General features: G+C 47.1%; 2 protein-coding genes across 4 annotated transcripts; both read left to right on the forward strand.

Moving 5' to 3' along the window:
* Positions 1-1,555: 1,555 nt before the first annotated feature.
* DISP2 (dispatched RND transporter family member 2) lies at positions 1,556-13,814 on the forward strand. Of its 3 annotated transcripts, none has more exons than XR_010028016.1 (8): positions 1,556-2,099; positions 4,378-4,407; positions 6,212-6,335; positions 7,130-7,245; positions 7,513-7,631; positions 8,542-8,639; positions 9,466-12,945; positions 13,013-13,814. XR_010028016.1 is itself a non-coding variant. In XM_063158416.1 (7 exons), the coding sequence occupies exons 1-7, from the start codon at positions 1,588-1,590 to the stop codon at positions 12,883-12,885; spliced, it is 4,419 nt and encodes a 1,472-aa protein (XP_063014486.1). In that variant the 5' UTR covers positions 1,557-1,587; the 3' UTR covers positions 12,886-13,814. The 3 variants fall into 3 exon arrangements, 1 of the variants encoding a protein (XP_063014486.1); XR_010028017.1 differs by having other exon boundaries at positions 13,038-13,814; XM_063158416.1 differs by having other exon boundaries at positions 1,557-2,099; positions 9,466-13,814.
* Positions 13,815-14,861: 1,047 nt separating this feature from the next.
* KNSTRN (kinetochore localized astrin (SPAG5) binding protein) lies at positions 14,862-19,118 on the forward strand. Its single transcript, XM_063159448.1, has 8 exons — positions 14,862-14,935; positions 15,879-16,008; positions 16,153-16,209; positions 16,426-16,513; positions 17,591-17,711; positions 18,023-18,075; positions 18,203-18,277; positions 18,819-19,118. The coding sequence occupies exons 1-8, from the start codon at positions 14,872-14,874 to the stop codon at positions 18,948-18,950; spliced, it is 720 nt and encodes a 239-aa protein (XP_063015518.1). The 5' UTR covers positions 14,862-14,871; the 3' UTR covers positions 18,951-19,118.
* The last annotated feature ends 27 nt before the right edge of the window (positions 19,119-19,145 follow it).

Here is a 19,145-nt window from a genome sequence, read left to right on the forward strand (position 1 = left end):
TTACTGCTCCCTGAACTAGTACAATGTGCACGTAAGCTACATGTGATGCCTGTGCCATGAGTGTCCACATTGGCAGTGGTGTAACTGCTACCACAAACATGACCCTGCTGTCATGATTTTAATGAAATAAGCCCATTTGGTACAATCATGAAATATAGTTTATCAGTGTTGATAAACTCAGCTGATGTTGGAAAGTACACAGCACAGACTGCCAAGGCCAATATGTCCTGCTTTCTGGAAAAAATAGCAATTTTCAAGCAATACTGAGCTAATAGTATTCTCCAGATTCTTTTGTCTTTAAAAATCTCATGCCATTTAACTTTGGGTGCAATTCTAGAGACGTAATCACTAAAATTCTGCCCTTTTCCAAGGCTGTGAGAAAAATATAAAAGATATCCTTTCCCCAACTTTTTACCTTCATTTTTTCCCAGATCACACAAGGTGCCTCAGGCTAAAGTTCATTTCACTGCAGTCTTGTTCCAAATCTCATAATTCTTTGATGACTTGAGACATTTTGTGATTCTGGCTGGCCTGAACTGTTTGTCCTTTTTAATCCTGGACGCCAGGCACTGCAGCAAGACACATCATTCAGCTGTAAGAGACCATGGCACGTGCTCTGAACAAGGACCAGAAACTGCTGCTGTTGGGACAGTAATTCCTAAAGCACTTTTGGGGTCATAAGGACCTCAGTCTATGGTGTGTGAAGGGGTTTTTGGTGTCACACATATTAAGCAATCCCTCAAAGTATTATTCAAACTTTCTCAAAGCTAGCAAAACCTCTCAGGCTCCATAAATCAAGAACTATAGGAATGAAATAATGTTTTACATTCCTTGGAGGGAAGAAAGTGTATCCTGCAGAAACCTCATTACTTGGGAACTAGAGTCTGCAAATGTTTTGTCTAAGTAAATTCAGCAGCCAGAGGATAGTCAAGATTCAAAGGATCTATAGAGATCCCAGTCCATCCGCTCCCTACAAGGTAAGACCAATAAAATTTGTTGCTGTCACCCCTGGGAGATGTGTGTCTAAAAAGTTCCTGAAGAGCCCAGTGGAGCATGCAGGACATGGGAGCCATGAAGGAATGTGCCAGGCTGGAGGCTGAAGGCCCTGTTAGTTGTCACAGCCCTCAGGTTCACTGCTCAGCTGTGTCAGTGCCAGGGATGACTCACTCTCCTGCTGACCCAACATGGAGCAGTGCCAGTCCTCCTGCAGAGCAATCACACTAATTAATCCTCCCAAGGAGTGCAGATAATTGAGTGGCTTCTTCATATGCAGATTCCTTTCAATTCTGTTTGTCCAGACTTGTGTAATTTCTCTGGGTCCTCAGTTAGGACCCTCCTGGCACAATGAAATATCCCAGAGAATTTTTGGGTGGGATATTACCCAATTTTTCAAACTTTTGAAGCAACACACACAAAGGATGGATTAAAGAATTCTCCATCGCTTGGGATCCCTGAATGAGTCATAGATGTCTTTATAAAAAGCATAATCCAGTTCAGCCCTCAGGCAGACTCCTGGTAGAGGATACAGTGGGTGAGGTTTGACATTTGTGTTATGTGGGAGGTCTGTAAGCATCTCCAGTTTCTGGGATGCAGCTCCCCAGCGCAGCCTTTCAACCTCTCCCGTTTTACCTTTCCCTTCATTTCTCTCATAGGGAAAAACAAAATGCAGGACCTTGCCAGACCTGCCTTGCCATGCCAGAGATTGGGAATGCTGAGCTCAGCTACAGTGGCACTTCCTGGGAAAAAATCTGCCCAGTCCATCACTGCCCCATTCCTGCATCCCCTGGGCTGGGAGAAGACAACCTGCCCTCCTCCAGCCACACGCTTGGGCCAGCCTCCACCCAGTCCAACGGGCAGGTGCCAGCCAGCTCCCAGGACTCCCAGCAGCAGCACCCGTACTACCCCTGCAGCCAGGAGGAGCCCCGAGGCAGCTACGGCCTGCCCTCGCTCCCTGGGCACGGCGAGAGGCCCGTGCTGTGCTCCCACCTCTCCAGCGGGGACCTTGCGGCCGCCTCCCACCCCGAGGCCTCGGAAACGCCCTGGAAGCAGTGGTCCCCCGGGCAGCGGCGGCCGGTGCAGCACCACGTTGTCACAGTCAGGTAAGGGGCACAGGGAGGGCGGCGTGAAAGAGCAGCTTCCACACTCGGTGGGGGGAACTGGGAGGAATGAGCAGGGTCTGAGCTCTGATGGATGGAACGTGGGTTTGCTTTTCAGCTCGGGGCAGCAGCTGCTCCAAAACACACAGAAGGATCCAGTTTGCTCTCTACCTCTGTGTGGGTGTACAGAGAGCACGCCAGGGAGAGGTGGGATTTCCTTCTCAAGGGAGTGGCTGGCTAAAGCCAAGGTCACTCAGTCACTCCTAGGTCATGCAGCTGTGAATAGGCCCATCTTGCTTTACCTCTGTATTTTCTCCCTTTGCACTCCAAGCCACCCAGCTGCCAGTCCTTTATCTTGGCAGAGTTCTCAGTGGTGGGAATAGAGTTTGTTCTTTTCCTGCGCCCACAGAAGCTGCTGCCAGTGCTGGGAGAGAGTGGCAGCAGAGGGTAACAAGCACTGGCTACAGCTGAGCAGTGAGAGATACAAAAGGGGAGAACATTATTTGGCTCTCCAGGTTGGGCAGCAACCAGTGTATGCATTCTTTGTTGTCCGTGACAGAATCCATTTGTGTGCAGTGCCTGGGTAACAAGAGCCTGAGCTACAACCTCTGCTCCTTCCAGCCAGCACCATCCTTCCTCCTGAGTGTGCTTTTTAGGGTCCCCTTCTGGCACAAGAGATCGTGATCCCTTCACTGCTGTAGCCATAGCCACTGAATCCTGATAAAAGATGGCACAGGATCCCTTTCTTGCCTGTGTACAGCATTGCAGTGTTAGGCACAAAGGCCCTTTAGAGTCTCATTTTCCAGCCATTTACACAGGATTTAATTTGCTTGTGTTTGTATAGAGGAACTGCAGTCAAAGGAGCCTGGGTCCTTTTTCTGAATCGTTTTCCTGGATCCTTTTTCACTCATGTGCTATCAACAAAATTGCCAACCACATCCTCTGTAACAGGTTATTTAAGCAGGAAGCACAACTGGATTGTAAATCCCTGGCAGAGTGTGCAGCGCCAGCAGTCAGAAAAGTGATAACATAATAATGCCAGAATGAGGTTTTTAATCCAAGCAAATCTGCTTGAAGAGCTATTGTGAGGGAATTAGCACAGGATGGGCAGTGTACTGCTGCAGAGAGAGCTCGCTTTGATAATCTGGGCATGCTTTTGCTCTGCTCCTCTCTGTCCCACATCTCCAGAGCATTAGCGTGACGAGCAAAACACAGAATCATTTTTTACATGAGCCACCCAGAGTGACTGTGCCATGGGGAGCTCTCCTCCACTGCTGCTCCATTTCTCCCACTCATAACAAGGGCAGGAAGGATGAGCTGCCTCAAGGTTGGCTGCTGCAAGGAGGGGGGACCATCTGCCCAGCACAGATATTGGAGTGCAGCAGGACCTTCTCCCAGGCTGAGCAGGAGTGTGGGAGGGTGAGAGGAGGAAGGAGCACTGGCTGAGCAGAGCTGGCACAGCTGTGGAAGGAGGTGGGAGCAGTTCTCTGGGAGCTGTGACCAAGCCAAGGCCGTGCCAGACTGGGTTATGTTTCAAGGGGACGTTTCAGTGCAGAAAGAGAGAGCAGAACAAAAGGTCCTGGAGATACCTGACCCAACAAGATGCAGCTTTTCTGCCAGGATGCTGGTGGCAGGCTTGTCCTCAGGGATTCATTAACAAACTTTGGATCCCCTGGAGAAGGCTTCTTTATTCCCCCTCTTAGAGCCCTTCAAGTAGGAGTAACAAATGCTCCTCTGTGAAGAAAATCCAAATCAAATATTTTTAGCAGCTCCACTGGCTTTCTGCTCTTATAGCCTGAAAAGACAGTCCTTGGAGGGACCCAGGAAACAAATGAGACTCACCTTTTTGGTGAGCTGAGCTAAAGAGAAAATAAAAACTAACTATAGTTGTTGCTAGCCCAGCTCATGAGATTTGAAAAAGAGGTTTGCTTTTGTCAAGAAACACTTTAGGAAGAGCAGGGAAAGCACTTAAACCAGACAGATTTTAATGGATTTCTATAGGACTGCATTGCTAATGTTCAGTTCTCTCTGGAAGGTTTTCTGAGAGGGACAAAAGGAGGAGTGACTACATGGCTTCCCATCCTGTTTGGTTAAAATGGGAGAGGAAAAGGCTCTATTATTCATTTAACTAATTCACACAGTGACAGAACTGTGTCAGCACTCGCTCACCTTGGTGCTTACATCACTGCAAGGGTTAATCTGCTCAGGGATCAGCCCAGCACTGATAGGGCTTCCCAGGAAAACAATAAATGAACACATCTTTTTTCCTTTCTGTCTGCAGACATGACAAAGCTTTCAGGATGCCAAAAAGGTATGTTTAACAGCAAAAGCTTCCTTGTCCTTGTACTCTGTGATCAGTGCTCTCCTGTCCTGCTATTAGGAGAAGCAGAGTGCTACTGCTGGTGACATCCCAGCAGGCTTGGCTCCAGAGGCGAGGTCAGCGCTCCTGGGGCTTTCCACTCCTTGGAAAAATCTCCATTTGCTTGTGAGATCAATTTAACCTGCATTAATGAATAGTAACACTGTCTCAGTAGCTGTTCTTGGGCAGGTGCCTGGCCCTAACCCATACAGTAGCTTTATATATATATTTATATATATATAATAATTCTAGATGTGTCTGTGTCTGTGTCTGTGTCTGTGTGTGTGTGTGTGTAAGATTAATCCAGCTTGTCTCATCAGAGGAGCAATAACGAAAAGAGCCTGTCCATGAAGTAAACTCATCTTTTCAAAAGACAGAAAATTTTAAATACATTTATCAAAATTAAAATAATTTGATTGCCTTCTACTTCTGTTTAAAATCTGACTTTTGTAAACTATTGGTTCTGGATGGTTTGGATAAGCACCTTCTGTCATCAGCGACTGCAGCTGATTTTTTTGTTCTTTTTTCTGGTAATTGGACATGGAAATATCCAAAATAGCCTCCAGAAATTCAGTACTCTAATGAGTGAAGAGCAGTTTTGTTCATTTTTATAGTAAAGACTTCATCTGTGAAAACAAACTTGATAAGGCAATTGTAAATTGAAACAAAAAAGGAAAAATAACAAAAAAATCAAAAGTCATGTGAAAAGCTGCTTGAAGTGCTTGTGATGACTTCTAATTCTGAAATAGCTGCGGTGGAGTCCCAGGCAAAAGGGGGAAAAGAGCAGGCAAGGAGAAACATTCCATCTCAAATAAAGTTCATAACTATTCCACTTCCCTTCACAAATATTTGTCAGCTATTTTTGAACAAAGAATTTTTTATATTTCAGAAGTACATCAGAAAGAACTAGCCTGCCAAACCAGAGCAGGAACCCATTCTGCTATCTTACATCTCAACTGATATTCCTGAGGAAGACAAAAATCTTGACACAGTAAAACTTGCACTGGTAAAAAATGTGGGAGAGTAACATTCATAGATCATCCTATATGTGAGACAGTTTGTCCCAAAGGAAAAACAGAACTTGGAGAGAAAATTTTACACAAGCTCCTTAAGAACAAAAGTAACTGACAAATAATACTTGGGCCAGAGTAAGCTGCATCCCTGGAAGGGTTTTGATGTCATCAAAATTTTGTGACCCATCATTAAAATTGAATGTATTCTAGTGAATATGTATGAATTTAGAGCAGTGTCTAAATACACTAATTTAGATGAATGACAGTGGGCTTGCTTGGGTCAGTTACCTTCAAGGACTCTTCAGAATTACCCAAAGATTTCTCAGGGTCCAGTGTGGAAATCTGTAGCCTAAACTGTTGCAGCCACCAGCTGACATTGCACAATCTGGGGGAAATTAAGAGGCTCCTTCAAAATCTTTGAACTTAAATGTTTAAAGCTTCATTTTGCTTGAGGACACAAGAGTCTGGTTTTTATTATTTCTGATTGAAAAAGCTGGAAAACGCAGAGAGGCAAAATGTAATTACCCGACTTAATTAGAGCTCCCTGCAAATATCCAGTTAGAGGTGTAATATGTTCATTAATAGCTGCACTAGAGCCTCCAAGCTTCACAGTAAATAACTGTGCAAACCAGAGACCCCGATTTTTTCTTCCAGTGACTCACAGCTCACTGGCTCAGCAGCAGGTTTGTGCTCAGAGCAGAAGCACCTTACCAGCTGCATTGTTCTCCTCCTGTTGTGTGCAGTTACTCGCAGCTGATGGCGGAGTGGCCGCTGGCCGTGCTGCTGCTGTGCTCCGTGGCGGCGGCCATCTGCACCGTGGCTGGGCTGCTGCTTGGGAACCTGCCTGACTTTGCAGAGCCCCTAATGGTGAGTGCCTACAGCTCAGGGATCAACAGGAATGTAAGGAAAATCCACGCCCAACCAGTGATATCAATCATCCCTCCAAGATGAGCAGAATGTGCCAGTCCTGCACAGCTGCCCCTGACACACAGGGAGAACACAGCCCACGCTCATCCCTCAGCTGTGCTGTGCACTCCCACCATGCCCTCGCTCCAGTGTGGAGACACTGCCAGCACAAACTGGGATTGCTCCCTTTGTTCCCTTTCCAAGGCTGGAAGGCTGGGATTGCCCACAGTGAATAGCTGGGCTTGGCAGAGCCGGGATAGAGGAGCTGGCTTTGGCTCCTGCAGTCTGTGCATGAGGCTTTTGGAGAGCATGCCCTGTTCTGAGCACTATGCTCATGGAATGTTTTCCATGACAAATGCCACATTCCCTAAAATCATCCCTGCCTCTGGCTCATGGAGGAATCTTGAGAAAATAAGAATACACTAGAGTTTGTCCACAAAAAGAAAAATTAGTGCCATTTCTGTAAGGAACTACTACACTTAAAAAGGAGGAGAAATTCTTAGTAGATCAGGGAGAGATAATTGTAGCCATTGTTGATGGGAAGGGAAAGAGAAGGGGAAAGGGAAAGGGAAAGGGAAGGGGAAAGGGAAAGGGAAAAGGTTCATATTTTTTCTCTTATCTCTGGGATGCAGTATTTCCAGGGAAAGTTCAATTTGTATCTTTCCAAGATGCAGTAATAGTCTCCTACAGTTTCCATGTGCTGGAGGAGGCCTAGGGACAGCTGAGCTGTGACAAAGCCCTTTTCCTTGGTGCAGGGTTTCGAGCCACGGGACACTGACATTGGCAGGAAGCTCATTGTGTGGAGGAATATTGAGAGCCATACAGGCTACAAGAAGACTCTTTCCCTTTCTCCCTATGCCAAGAAGAAAAGGTATTTGAGCTTGGTTTGGGGGATTTGAGGAACATGTTGGTTGTAAAGTCACATATTCAATATTCCAAAATATTTATGTGAATTCCATACATTCTATGCTTAAAAGCAACTGAGGCATTGGAGGGTTTGAAGTCCTTGTGCCTGCAATGGATTTAGGCTCCCTATTGCTGTGTCTGGCACCAGAGCCTTGTCAGTGAATGTAACTCCCAGCCAGACACTCTCTTGTTAATAATCACAGTTATTAACAATAATCTTACCTCTTGCTAGCTATGATGACCTTGGCATAGGCAGAGGACAGAAGGCTGCTCAGGGAGAACAAGCAGCGAGGACACGGAGAATGGTGGAAACCAGCTATGGAGCAGATGGATTCTTCTGTGGTCCCCCAGGTGACTGAAATTTTGGTGAGGCAGTAAATACTGCACACCCAGAACTCAACTGACAGAACTGTCAGAGCTCAGGACACAGGGAATACTCTGAACTTGCTCTAAGCAAGCAGTGTGTGCAGTTCCACCTGTGAGAGCTCTGACAGCGTCCTCCCAGCACTTCTTACTTCAGTGGTCACAAAAGGCTGGTTCAGAAATCCTGAAGAGTTGTTTCTTCTTCTTAACTCTTCGCCATATTTCTTGTTTTCCCTTTAGAAATATACCTTGCAAACACATATTAAAAGACCCATTTACCATTTACCCTTTTCAAAAGTGAATACTCTGAAAAAACAGCACATGCCCCGCTTGCTGTCTGCTCCCTCCCCTTGTCTGCTCCTTCTCCCTCTCTGTTCCTTCTTTCTTTTCTTCTTGAAAAGTGTACATGGCAGTAAAATCTGGAGAGAAAAACAGAAAACTCCAAGAGCCCCCAGATTTGTCCCAAAATGGGCACTAGTAAGTAGAAAGAAGAACAGCATTAAGGTATTTTTGTTCTGTTCCCTGCCTTCTATCCACCTCTGGATACAAGTCACACACGAAGCCCACAGCTCCTTGGGGGTTTTTGGCTGGGGTCAAGCTCCTCCCTTGTTCCAGGGATGCAGAACCAGATGCCAGCAGTCACTAAAGGAAAGCTGACATTTGATTTTGAGACTGCCCTGATGCTGCTGACCTATTTCAAGGGGCAGGGGCGAGGTCACACAAGCACATGCTCACTACTGTCTTGTGACCTGCTTCCCTCCAGGGAGCCCTCCAGAGCTGTTCTACAGACAGAGATATATTCCTTTTTTATGTGAAGACAGAGTCTACTCCAAACAGCCTGGCTGATTCATCTTCATTACCTCATTTTATGATTTTTTTTTCTTCTTCTTTATTTCAGAAAAGAGCTATTCCCAGCTGGTATTTATGTCCACAACTGCTGGGAGCTTATGGAACTTGCAAGCAATTCAGTCTATGTGTCAAATGGAACAAGACAAGGTCAGTGATGGCAGGAAGAACACATGTACAGGCTGTCTCTTTTCTGTCTGCTGCAATCTTTGATGTCTTGCTGAGAGGATGCCAGACAAAAAACAGGCTATGCAACAGGTTTCACCTGGAGGATTCCAAAACATTTCACCTACTTGGCAAAACAGGGATGATCCCACCTGCCAGTTGCAAATTAAACAAGAATAAATGGAGACTGAACAGGAGCTGGTCCAGAAGCTAAAGGTGTCCATCAGAAGCTGCTGAGGATTTTGGGCAGCAGAACATAATTACAGAAATTGAGCTACCAGCCTGGAGACTGGTGGCAAGTTTTGTAAGTGGGAAGTTTAATTGGATGAGCTGTATTTGCTATAGAAGCCAAAATTTCAAATCTGCAGTTATAAAATATAAATAATGGACAGGGTTTGATTTTTGCAAAGGCTACCAACTTTCCAAAATTTTGGTGTTTGGGATTTGTCCCTGGGAGGCTGGCCAGGGATGGGTGGTACACCTTGCATAAAGGTGAAAGAGGAAAAAGAGGAGGAGAGGAGAGGAGAGGAGAGGAGAGGAGAGGAGAGGAGAGGAGAGGAGAGGAGAGGAGAGGAGAGGAGAGGAGAGGAGAGGAGAGGAGAGGAGAGGAGAGGAGAGGAGAGGAGAGGAGAGGAGAGGAGAGGAGAGGAGAGGAGAGGAGAGGAGAGGAGAGGAGAGGAGAGGAGAGGAGAGGAGAGGAGAGGAGAGGAGAGGAGAGGAGAGGAGAGGAGAGGAGAGGATTACTGCAGTGAGTAAGGAACATTGAGGCTGCAAGAGAGGGTCTGACCCAATGCCCCCTCATGTTTTTCAGATACGCTCCCACGTGCATTTTAGAGACCTCTGCCAGCGCACTGAAGCCAATGAATGCTGCCCAAGCTGGTCCCTGGGGAACTACATTGCTGTTCTGTACAACAGGTCTTCGTGTCTGGAGATAACCCAAGGGGACATCTCCCACACGCTGGCCCTGCTCCGTGCCTGTGCTCCAGACTACCACCGAGGTGTCCTCACTCCCTCCTGCATAGGCCCCGAAGCTGCCAGACAGAAACACTCTCAGTGTGCCCAAGTCCCAGAAAAATGTACCCGCTTCAATGCCATCTACCAGCTGCTTCACTTCCTGGTTGACAGGGACTTTCTCAGTCCCCAGACAATGGAGTACCAAGTGCCCTCTCTCAAATACAGCCTGCTTTTCCTGCCTACAAGAAAAGGTGCATCTATGATGGGGATCTACTTAGACAACCTTGAAACCTGGGATCTGTTTGATAACTACACATCTATCACTGGAATGGACCTGGGCCTTAAACAGAAACTATTCCAGCACTACCTTTTACTCGATACTAAGTATCCAGTCCTGGCAATATTAGCTATTTTTCTAAGCATTTCTTTTTATTTACGCTCAGTGTTTATTACCCTGATGGTCTTGCTCGCTGTTGTCAGTTCTTTGATGATCTCCTACTTCTTGTACAAGGTGGCCTTCAGATTCACCTATTTCCCTTTTGTAAACCTTACAGCAGTCATCATTCTCAGCAGCATTTGTGCCAACCACACTTTTGTCTTCTTCGACCTGTGGAACCTCAGCAAGAGCCAGAACCCTTCCGCCGGGCTTGCTCAGTGGGTGAGTCAAACCATGCACCATTTTGCCTATCTCATGCTGGCCTCGTGCTTCACAACTGGTGCTGCCTTCTACGCCAGCTACATCAGCAACATCACAGCCATCCGCTGCTTCGCTGTCTACATGGGCACCTCGGTGCTGGTGAACCTGGTTTTCATGATGACCTGGCTGCCCTCTTCGGCCGTGCTCTACGAGCGCTACATCGCAGCGACCTGCGTTTACAAGCCAGAAGCCTACTGGAACAACAGCAGCCACAAGAGAGTGGCTCTCTCTGTCCATTACATCCTCCGGGCTCTCCAGAACACACTGTCTGAAACCTCCAAGCTGCTCTTTGAAAAGCTTCTGCCTTGCGGGGTCATCAAGTTTCGGTACATCTGGATCTGCTGGTTTGCTGCCTTAGCCATAGGAGGTGCCTACATTTCCTGTTCCAACCCCAAACTCAAACTCCCGACTCTGGAGACGTCGTCTGTCCAAGTGTTCAGGCTGAGCCATCCCTTTGAGAGGTACGATTCCGAGTACTGCCACCAGTTCATGTTTGAGAGGCTGGAGCACGGAGAAGGGCAGCGTATGCCTGTCACCGTAGTCTGGGGCATTCTGCCCGTGGATAATGGGGACCATTTCAATCCAAAAAGCAATGGCACCCTAGTGACAGACACCACCTTTACCATTCAAAACCCTGATGCCCAGAAGTGGCTCCTCGAATTCTGCCAAAAAGTGAAGAACAAAACTTTTTATTACCCTGATGCAGAACAGAAATCTACTGTGTGCTTCATGGAGGAGTTCCTCAGGTGGATGAACAGTCGCCAGTGCTCCCAGCGAGACCACAGCTTCAACCTTTGCTGTAACCAGTTCTCCTTCCCTTACAGAAGCGAAGTCTTCCTGCACTGCATCAAAATGATGCTCCTGGAAGAGGGCAGGGAAGGGGCAGAAACACATGATATGGGCCTCAGGTTTGATGGGGAGGGAAATGTCGCTGCCTTAGTGCTGCAGTTTCAAACTATCTATCATTATACCTTCAACTATAGCAGAGCCAAACAATTCTATGAGGAAATCAGCCTCTGGATAACAGAGGAAATGAAAACTGCCCCTGTGGGGCTTCAGAACGGATGGTTTACCAGTAAATTAGAGCTGTACAATCTCCAGCACAGTCTCAGCACAGAAACCATGGTGGTCATGGGGCTCTCCATAGCCATTTCCTTCGTGGTGTTGCTGCTCACGACCTGGAACGTTCTCCTTAGTGTTTTCTCCGTTACTGCCATTGCAGGCACCGTCCTGGTAACCACTGGCCTCTTGGTCCTCTTGGAGTGGCAGCTCAACGCAGTGGAGTCTCTCTTCATTTCAGCTGCAGTCGGTCTCTCTGTTGACTTCACTGTCAACTACTGCATCTCCTATCACCTGTGCCCCCATTCCGACCGCCTGAGCCGAGTGGCCTTTTCCCTGAAGCAGATGAGTTGTGCCACAGCCATGGCAGCTTCTGCTCTCTTCTCTGCAGGGGTCATTATGCTGCCTGCCACGGTCCTGGCGTACAGGAAGCTGGGCATATTCATCATGATGATCAGTTGTATCAGCTGTGGGTTTGCCAGCCTCTTCTTCCAGTCACTCTGCTGCTTCTTCGGCCCAGAGAAGAATTGTGGGCAGATCCTCTGGCCTTGTGCCCACACCATGAAAGACTACTCTGATGACTCCGGGCCGAACGGAAACTTTGCCTGTGGGGGCAGCGAGAAGCAAAACCGATTACGGAAGGTCCAGGAGTCCAACACTGCAAACGAGCAATACGAGCTCCAACCCTTGTCCAGGAAACTCAGCGACAGTTTTGACAACAGCACTTCCACAAGCAAGCTGTCCAACCGGCCCTCTGTGCTCTCTGAAGACATACAAGTTGAAGACAACAGATGCCCTCGAGTGGGAACGCACCCCTCCCTGGAAAGAGAGAGACAGAGTCTGCAGGACACGCTCGGAGACCAGCAGGTCAGCCTGTGCCAGTGTCCTGCCTTGCAAACTTCCTCTCCTTACAAGCACAGCACCTCAGAAACAGAAATTCACAGGGAGAGACTCTGCCGAGATTGCCGCTGTCAAAAGTATGGTCTGAAAGCATGGGATGGGTCTGGGCTGGACCACATCCAGCCAGCTGGCATGAAAGAAGAAGGGCAGCTCAATAAATCCCAGTGCTCCAGTGACACTGCCCAGCAGCAGTCAGATTATACCTCAGACCACAGCCCTCTCCCTGCTGCTGACATCTACAAAATTCACAGATGCCTTTGTTCTCTTGGCAGCTCTTTTGATATGCTCAACATCTCCAGCGAGACGTCAATCAGCGATTTTGAGCAAGGCCTGAAGCTGGCTGAATCAGCCAGTTCCTGTCCTGATGCCTTAGAGCTGTCTGACTCCTACGGTACTGCCGAGCGCGGTTACCTGAACGGGAAGAGAGATACCCTGCGGCTGGACCTGAGGGAGACGGTCTTTGATGTCTCTCCAGCTGCATCACAGCAGAACAGCTCTTCGTGGAAAAATCGCTTTGGAGTGGGGAACGAAGGGCCGGTCGTGCTGCCCAACAGCCAGCCAGATATGCCTGATGTCTGGATCAAACGATCCAGTGCACAAAGTTCTGGTTACAACAGCTGAGACCTCGCAGAAAGCAAAGCTGCTGCCAGGGAAAGGGGAAGCCTGAATGTCCTTAGAGCTGTAAATATCAATTTTTTCCTCCCACCTCTCCCAGAGCTGAGACTGAGACTATTTCTTAGCATTTCAGCTGTGCAAACCATGTGTTTTCACAGGAATCAGCAGATCTGATGCCAGTGAGGATGTGAGAGCCATCATGATGGACTACAAGCCCTTTGACTTCCAGTGTGTGGTGCCATGTTCAGAGCTGTTCACGGGACTTACCGAGTACACCTGGTTTGTCATTTCCTACAAGGTGATTAGGTTTTGTGTGCTTGAGATAAATAATGAGGTGAAGCTCCCCAGGTATTTAATGACAGAGAAAGAGAGCTCATGTTAAAAAAAAAAAATTAAAAAAATCCCAAAACTGAACTACTGAAAATCTAGGTATCAAGTGAAGTGTGTTGTGAATAATAAAAAATAAAGTATTTAATTTTCTATTTTATGCAAAGTCCAGATCTACAGACCCCATCAAAATAGCTCAGATATTACAAAAAGTCCCGTCAAGATTTCTGAGTTGACACAGCTTCTTCCTGACTGTGGAAGAGGCTGCAGAATCCAGCCCAAACCTATTTCCAGTAACAACTTCTGCTTGTTTTATCTGAAGGAATTTTAATACTGCCAAAGATTTTCAGTGTGAATTTCCCCCTTGAAGGATTAAGTTCTTGTCCCCCCCAGACTCAGGTGCCTTGTTGTGTCCTCTTTACAGAGTGTTTCCACTCAAGGCATTCCCCTCAAACATGTAACTTTTTAAAATTCACATATCTGGTGAATCTTGAAACCCCTCTCTACCATAAACAAACAGGAAAACAAATATTTATTTGCCCTTATTTGTTGAAAAATAAAACATTCTCTCTACAAGTTGACATACAATAAATGATTATAACAACCTTTTCTAAAATCTGTGTGATGCTTCATTGTCACCAAGAGCACTGTGCTTATTCATCTTTTAAGTGCCCAAAATATTTTCCAAAGGGAAGTACACATCTTTAAAATACTTATTCTTCTGACATCCACGAGTTATCCCTGTGCTGTGGGAGACAGACAGCAACTCCCTGATATCCATTAGGGACATGGACTTTTAAAGCTAATACCAGAGTTTGAAACATATCAAACATGTCAGTTGCATGGTTCTGTATTTTTCACGTTTCAGTTTTAGGGTTTTATCCTGAGATTGTCATAGTGAATGTTCAGATGGGTATTTAGGCAGCCAAAGCCACCCTCAGGTTGGAACTGCAGCATCCTCCTCAAGGAACTGCTCCCCTTGGCTGTCGGGAGAGATTGCCCACCCATTAAGAAAACCATGTTAGCAAACATCGCAAAAATGTCTTTAAGTCGGGAAACATTTTATACAGAAGCCTCATTTCACCTTGCGGCATTAGAGCACAATTTTAGTACCTCACACACCAGCAGCACGGGCACCCTCACAGCTTTTGACTCCGGCACGTCCGCACAGAGGGCCACAAACTCCTTGATCCTCGGGCTTCGAGTGCTGAAAGCACAGGGTGAGGGAGTGAGAGGCAGTGGGAAGCAGTGAAGGAAGGAAAGGAGGAAGGAATGAAAGAAGGAAGGAAGGAAACGCGCTCCGCCTTTCCCTAAGGGCAGGAGCCTCGCGCGCGGCTGTTGCCCCCGTAATGGCCGCCAACGCCTCCCTGAGGGAGGGGGCGCGAGGCAAAAACGGCGCGAGGCACACGGGACGCGAGCGAGAAGGGGCGCGAGCGCCCACGCCCTCAATCCCCGCCCGCGCGCACCTCCCCGCCCCGCCCCGCCCCGCCCCGCCCCGCCCCGCCCCGCCCCGCCCCGCCCCGCCCCGCCCCGCCCCGCCCCGCCCCGCCCCGCCCCGCCCCGCCCCGTGCGCTCGCTGCCTGCGCCGCGTCCCCACGCATGCGCAGGCCCGCCCAACCGTCCCGGCGCGCTCCTTTTTGAACCTCTGAGGGGAGCGCGGCCGCCATGGACAGGCGGCTCTCCCGCATCCCTGTGCACTCCCGGCTCCACCGGCCCGAGCCGCCCGCAGGTGAGCGCGGGGCACGGACGGGCACCCGGGGGACACGGCTGGCGGGGTTCGGCCCAGGGGTGCAGCGGGGCGCCGGCGTTAGGGTGCTCCATCCCTGCCTGGCTTCCGTGGTGGCTATTCCAAAAGCTAATTAGAAGCTTTATTCCACTGTTTGGTCCCTGTTTAGGACTTAAGTTAACGCTCAGCCTGCTGTGTGTACCCTCCACCGGCTAAAGGCAGCGGCCCCTTGATGCGAAAGATGCTTTATTCACAGTCTCTTACTTTTCTAAAACTTTAAATGCTGCTTACAGCACTTTGTAGCATTTTATAAGCGGAAGGCACCCAGGATTAACGTTAAAAATATGGGAGCTGGGCTGTATCGGTGAAACTCTGCATTGCTCTAATGTAAATGTGCGCATGGGTGTTTAATTTGAAAAATACTTAACTTGAGGGAGAAAAAGCAGCTTCCTAAACTCACTGAGTGAACAAAGCTTTATATACGTAAACAGTTGTGATTTAAGAGAAATAAACTCTACATAAAAAGCTAGTTTTCTATGTTATTTTAGTAGCTATTCACTCTTAGCAAAATATGGAGGTCTCTTAACAGAATTTCATGTGGGCTGTGCTTGTTTTGCTTCTAGCATTGAACAACAACCTTGTGGCACGATGTCTGCTTGATGTTGAGACTTTCTTTATTGTGTATTATCATTTCAAATTCTCATTAGTTCTAGCCTGGTGATTGTGTTTTAACAATGTCTACCTCTGACCTGTTTCTGGCTTATTCTGGACCCTTGGTCCTGGGTAAAACTTGAAGTCTACTCTTAGTTACTTCTACCTCTACTTCTATCTAGAAGTTTCCATTCTAGCCAGATATAACTGCTTTACCTCAAATTAAAGGCTTAAGAGACCTTAAAGGAGGTTACTTCTAGTCTGTGGTGCTTTCACAGCTGTCTTTTTCTCGCAGAATTGCAAATGAATTTTCCTTCAAAGAGAAAACATGTCAGCACATCAGAGCCAGAGCTCAGCGTGGTTCCCAGTCTTCACTTTGCCTCAAACGTTCCAGCAGACAGCGTCTTCAAGCCTGCAAACCAAGGGTAAATCAAAGCAAAATATTGACGGATTTATTTGGCAGATGTCTTAAAGATGGCTCATTTTGCACATTTTGTCAAACTAACAGGCTTGGTGATCTGCAAGAACATTGTAGTCTTCTGGTAATTTTATTTTATCTCTCTTTTAAGGTTGCCTAAGTCTGCGAAGAAAGTGGAACCAGTTTCAACGAAGACAGTGGCAAGGCGGTATGTGCCTCCCACCTCTGTTAGTTGTCCTTGTGCTGTGTGTGGCCTTCTCCTGTGAAGGCTGGTGATGAGCTCTCACCCATGTGCAGCTTTCCTGCCAAGCTTGCTAATTAAATCTGTTGGTCAGAACAAATGCTTAGAAAAGGGCAAAGGGAAATTAGGAGGTGTGCAACGCTGGTATTTTTGCCCCTGAGTCTTTGTTCTTTAACTCCACAGCCCTCTCAGCAGATACCAACTAGAAGCAGAGCTGAAAAACAAGAATCAATTGGTGGAAACACTCAAACAACAATTAGCAAGAGGAGAGGTAAGGATAGGAGAGAAAAATAAATAAATTGTTGAGTAATTCCTGCATCCTGATCCATACAGGGTCATGTTAAGGATTGTCTTGCTTTTATTCTTGTCTTCATCAGAATGTCTTTGTATTCTTCTGGACAAGTTGTTTGAGTTGTTTGTCTTTGTATCTTCTTCAAGTTGCTTTCCCATCTGCTCAGCTCTGGGGAGGCCAAACTGGGAATGTTTTGTCTGGTTCTGGGCTCCTGGTACAAAAGAGATATGGATGTACTGGACAGAGTCCAAGAAAGGGCCACAGAGGGACTGGAGGAAAGGAAAGGCTCAGAGAGCTGGGACTGTACAGGGACTTGTGTTTCAAACAGACCTGATTTTGTGGAATCAGGTTTAGAGTCAGAATTGGCACTTCCTTATTCCCTGGGTCTCAGAGGTATCTCTAGGACATGCTTAGTACCACTTCTGGCATGTACAGGAGGCCCACCTGGTAACCTACAGCTGTAAAATCTCACTTTATTTTCCAGTTCTCAGTCTGTGGGATGATCATTCCTCTCATGTCACAGCTTGATTTTCTTAGGAGCCTCTGAGACTTCCTATGAAATGTTCCCAAAGCTTCTGGCACTATCAGGCAGATCACCCTAATCCACATGCTTATTGATCCTCTTGGAGAATTGCATTCAACTTGGGAGGCTGATCAGCTTATCCAGTTGCCTGGTAATATCTGTAGGGAATAATGCTGTGGCTTAAAGACCTGAGACACCCTTTTCTTCACAACGTTTATAGGCTCCTCAGTGCATGCATTGTCTACATAAATGAGAGGGAGCACAAGCAAAGATAGAGTTGCCTAAAAGGAATTTGCCCATGATCAGATTTTTCTAGTAATTGCTCTGGGGTGTGGATGTAATAAATGTATTACTCCTGTCAAGAAGAAGGAGGAAGGACCTGCAACAGCCTCATTTGCTGTGGTGGCAAAGACAGAAGGCAATGTCTGATTCTTGGTGCCAAGTGCACTACTGTGAATTTGTTTGTGTTAGTATTACTAAGGAGAAGAAAATCTCCTTGGGAACTTGTCTCACTTACAGCCTGTGTTAACCAGGGCACTCTCAAGTTAAGGGAGTTAAAGAGGGAGAACCAGAGGCTGGTCCATGAGGTTGAGAAGCTCAAGAAAATTCAGGAGACTTGCATGACGATTTTAGAAAGCAGAAACATCAATCCTGGTAAGGAGTTTGCACTTTGCTTACATCCTGGTACTCCTTCTCCAGAATGGTTTTTTTCCTTCTGTTTTGACTATTCATAAGAAATTTAGACTGTGCTTCCTTGTTTAGGGAATACTGCTGGAATTCCAGGGTTTGGGGGTTTTGGGGAGTTTTTTATGGCTTAAGTGAAGAACTGCTTCCTGTAGTAAGCCCTGGCCTGGATAAACTAACTTAGTATTTCTTGCTGTGGAAAGTCACTTTGAGAACAAACAGCTTTTCAGAGTTATGTGTATATTAGAGGTTCACTAATGCATCTCCTGAATTCCTTACAGGCAGCCACATAAAGGAGGAGGAAGAGATGCGTGCGTGCCGGGAAAAGACAACAGTAAGAAAAGCTTGAACTGGGCTTTGAGGGGTCTGTGTGCCCTCACCCTTCTCTCCTGATGCTAAAACAGCTGAGACTCACATTTATTTGCATCATATTAAAAGTCATTTTCCTTTTGACTTTTTAGATGCTAACTGGCAAGGTCACAGAAGAATTGACGCTATTTTGTCACAGAGCTGCAAAAGAGAAGGAGATGCTTGAGGTAAGACTGACTCAGCCTGGCAGTGAGCACCAGGCCCTCAGGGAGGTTATTTTGCCCCTCCCAATTCTCTTTTATTCCACATGAGCCCAGATGAAAACCTGCAGTATTCCTCTTTTAATACAAACACACTTGTTAAGGAAACTGTTACTCCTCTTTTAAATAGAGGGATCCACCAGCCTGGTTGTTATTCTGGAGGCCAGAGAATTGATTTAAATTGGAAAATGTTGCAGAACAGTGACCCTGGAAACTGAAAAGTGTGCAAGCACAAGTGGCTTCAATAATTACCAATAGAGAGACCAAAACAGTCATTAAATTTCAGTTCTACAACTCTTAAGGAGACCTAGACCTAAAATATAATCGTTATAGGAGACTTCCTAAATTTTGGCCATAGATAAATTTACATTTTCCACAAGCAATCAAGGTAAAAGAAATCCCAGATTTATCTTAGTTTAGGAGGAAGAGCTCAGATGCTTTAGGACTTGGCTTTTCTGTTCCTTACTCTGGTGTTAGTAAAACGTGCTGTGCACTGACTTCTCCACAGACAGCCAAGGCCAAGTGGAAATCAGCACAAGAGGAGAACCAGCACGCCCTGGAGAAGCACTCCGGCTTCCAAGCTCAAATTAAGGAATGGAAATCCAGACTTGAAGCGCTGGGGAAGCTCCTGGCAATGTGAGGCACGAGGATGGACTGGGATTTTTGCTCTTTCACCCTTAGTTCAGTGGTCCCTGTTTGTCAAGCCCGGTTCCTGCGTTGGGTGATCCAAAGGACGAGCTGTGGCTGCTCCCCGGCGGGGTGGGGATGGACGGGGGGCTGAGGCGGCAGCGGTGGCCGGTCGGCCTTGTGTCGGGTGTCCGTGGGTTTTAGATCA

The sequence above is a fragment of the Melospiza melodia genome, chromosome 6, assembly GCF_035770615.1.
Source record: "Melospiza melodia melodia isolate bMelMel2 chromosome 6, bMelMel2.pri, whole genome shotgun sequence".
NCBI classification, from domain to species: Eukaryota; Metazoa; Chordata; class Aves; order Passeriformes; family Passerellidae; genus Melospiza; species Melospiza melodia.

Excerpts from the sequence above, each read along its gene's own strand:
- DISP2 (XM_063158416.1), top strand. The coding sequence starts at position 1,588 with ATGCAGCTCCCCAGCGCAGCCTTTCAACCTCTCCCGTTTTACCTTTCC. Across the intron at positions 6,336-7,129 it reads ACTTTGCAGAGCCCCTAATG|GGTTTCGAGCCACGGGACAC; the intron begins GTGAGTGCCTAC and ends TCCTTGGTGCAG. Across the intron at positions 7,632-8,541 it reads ATTCTTCTGTGGTCCCCCAG|AAAAGAGCTATTCCCAGCTG; the intron begins GTGACTGAAATT and ends TCTTTATTTCAG.
- KNSTRN (XM_063159448.1), top strand. The coding sequence starts at position 14,872 with ATGGACAGGCGGCTCTCCCGCATCCCTGTGCACTCCCGGCTCCACCGG. Across the intron at positions 14,936-15,878 it reads CCGGCCCGAGCCGCCCGCAG|AATTGCAAATGAATTTTCCT; the intron begins GTGAGCGCGGGG and ends TTTTTCTCGCAG. Across the intron at positions 18,278-18,818 it reads AAGAGAAGGAGATGCTTGAG|ACAGCCAAGGCCAAGTGGAA; the intron begins GTAAGACTGACT and ends ACTTCTCCACAG.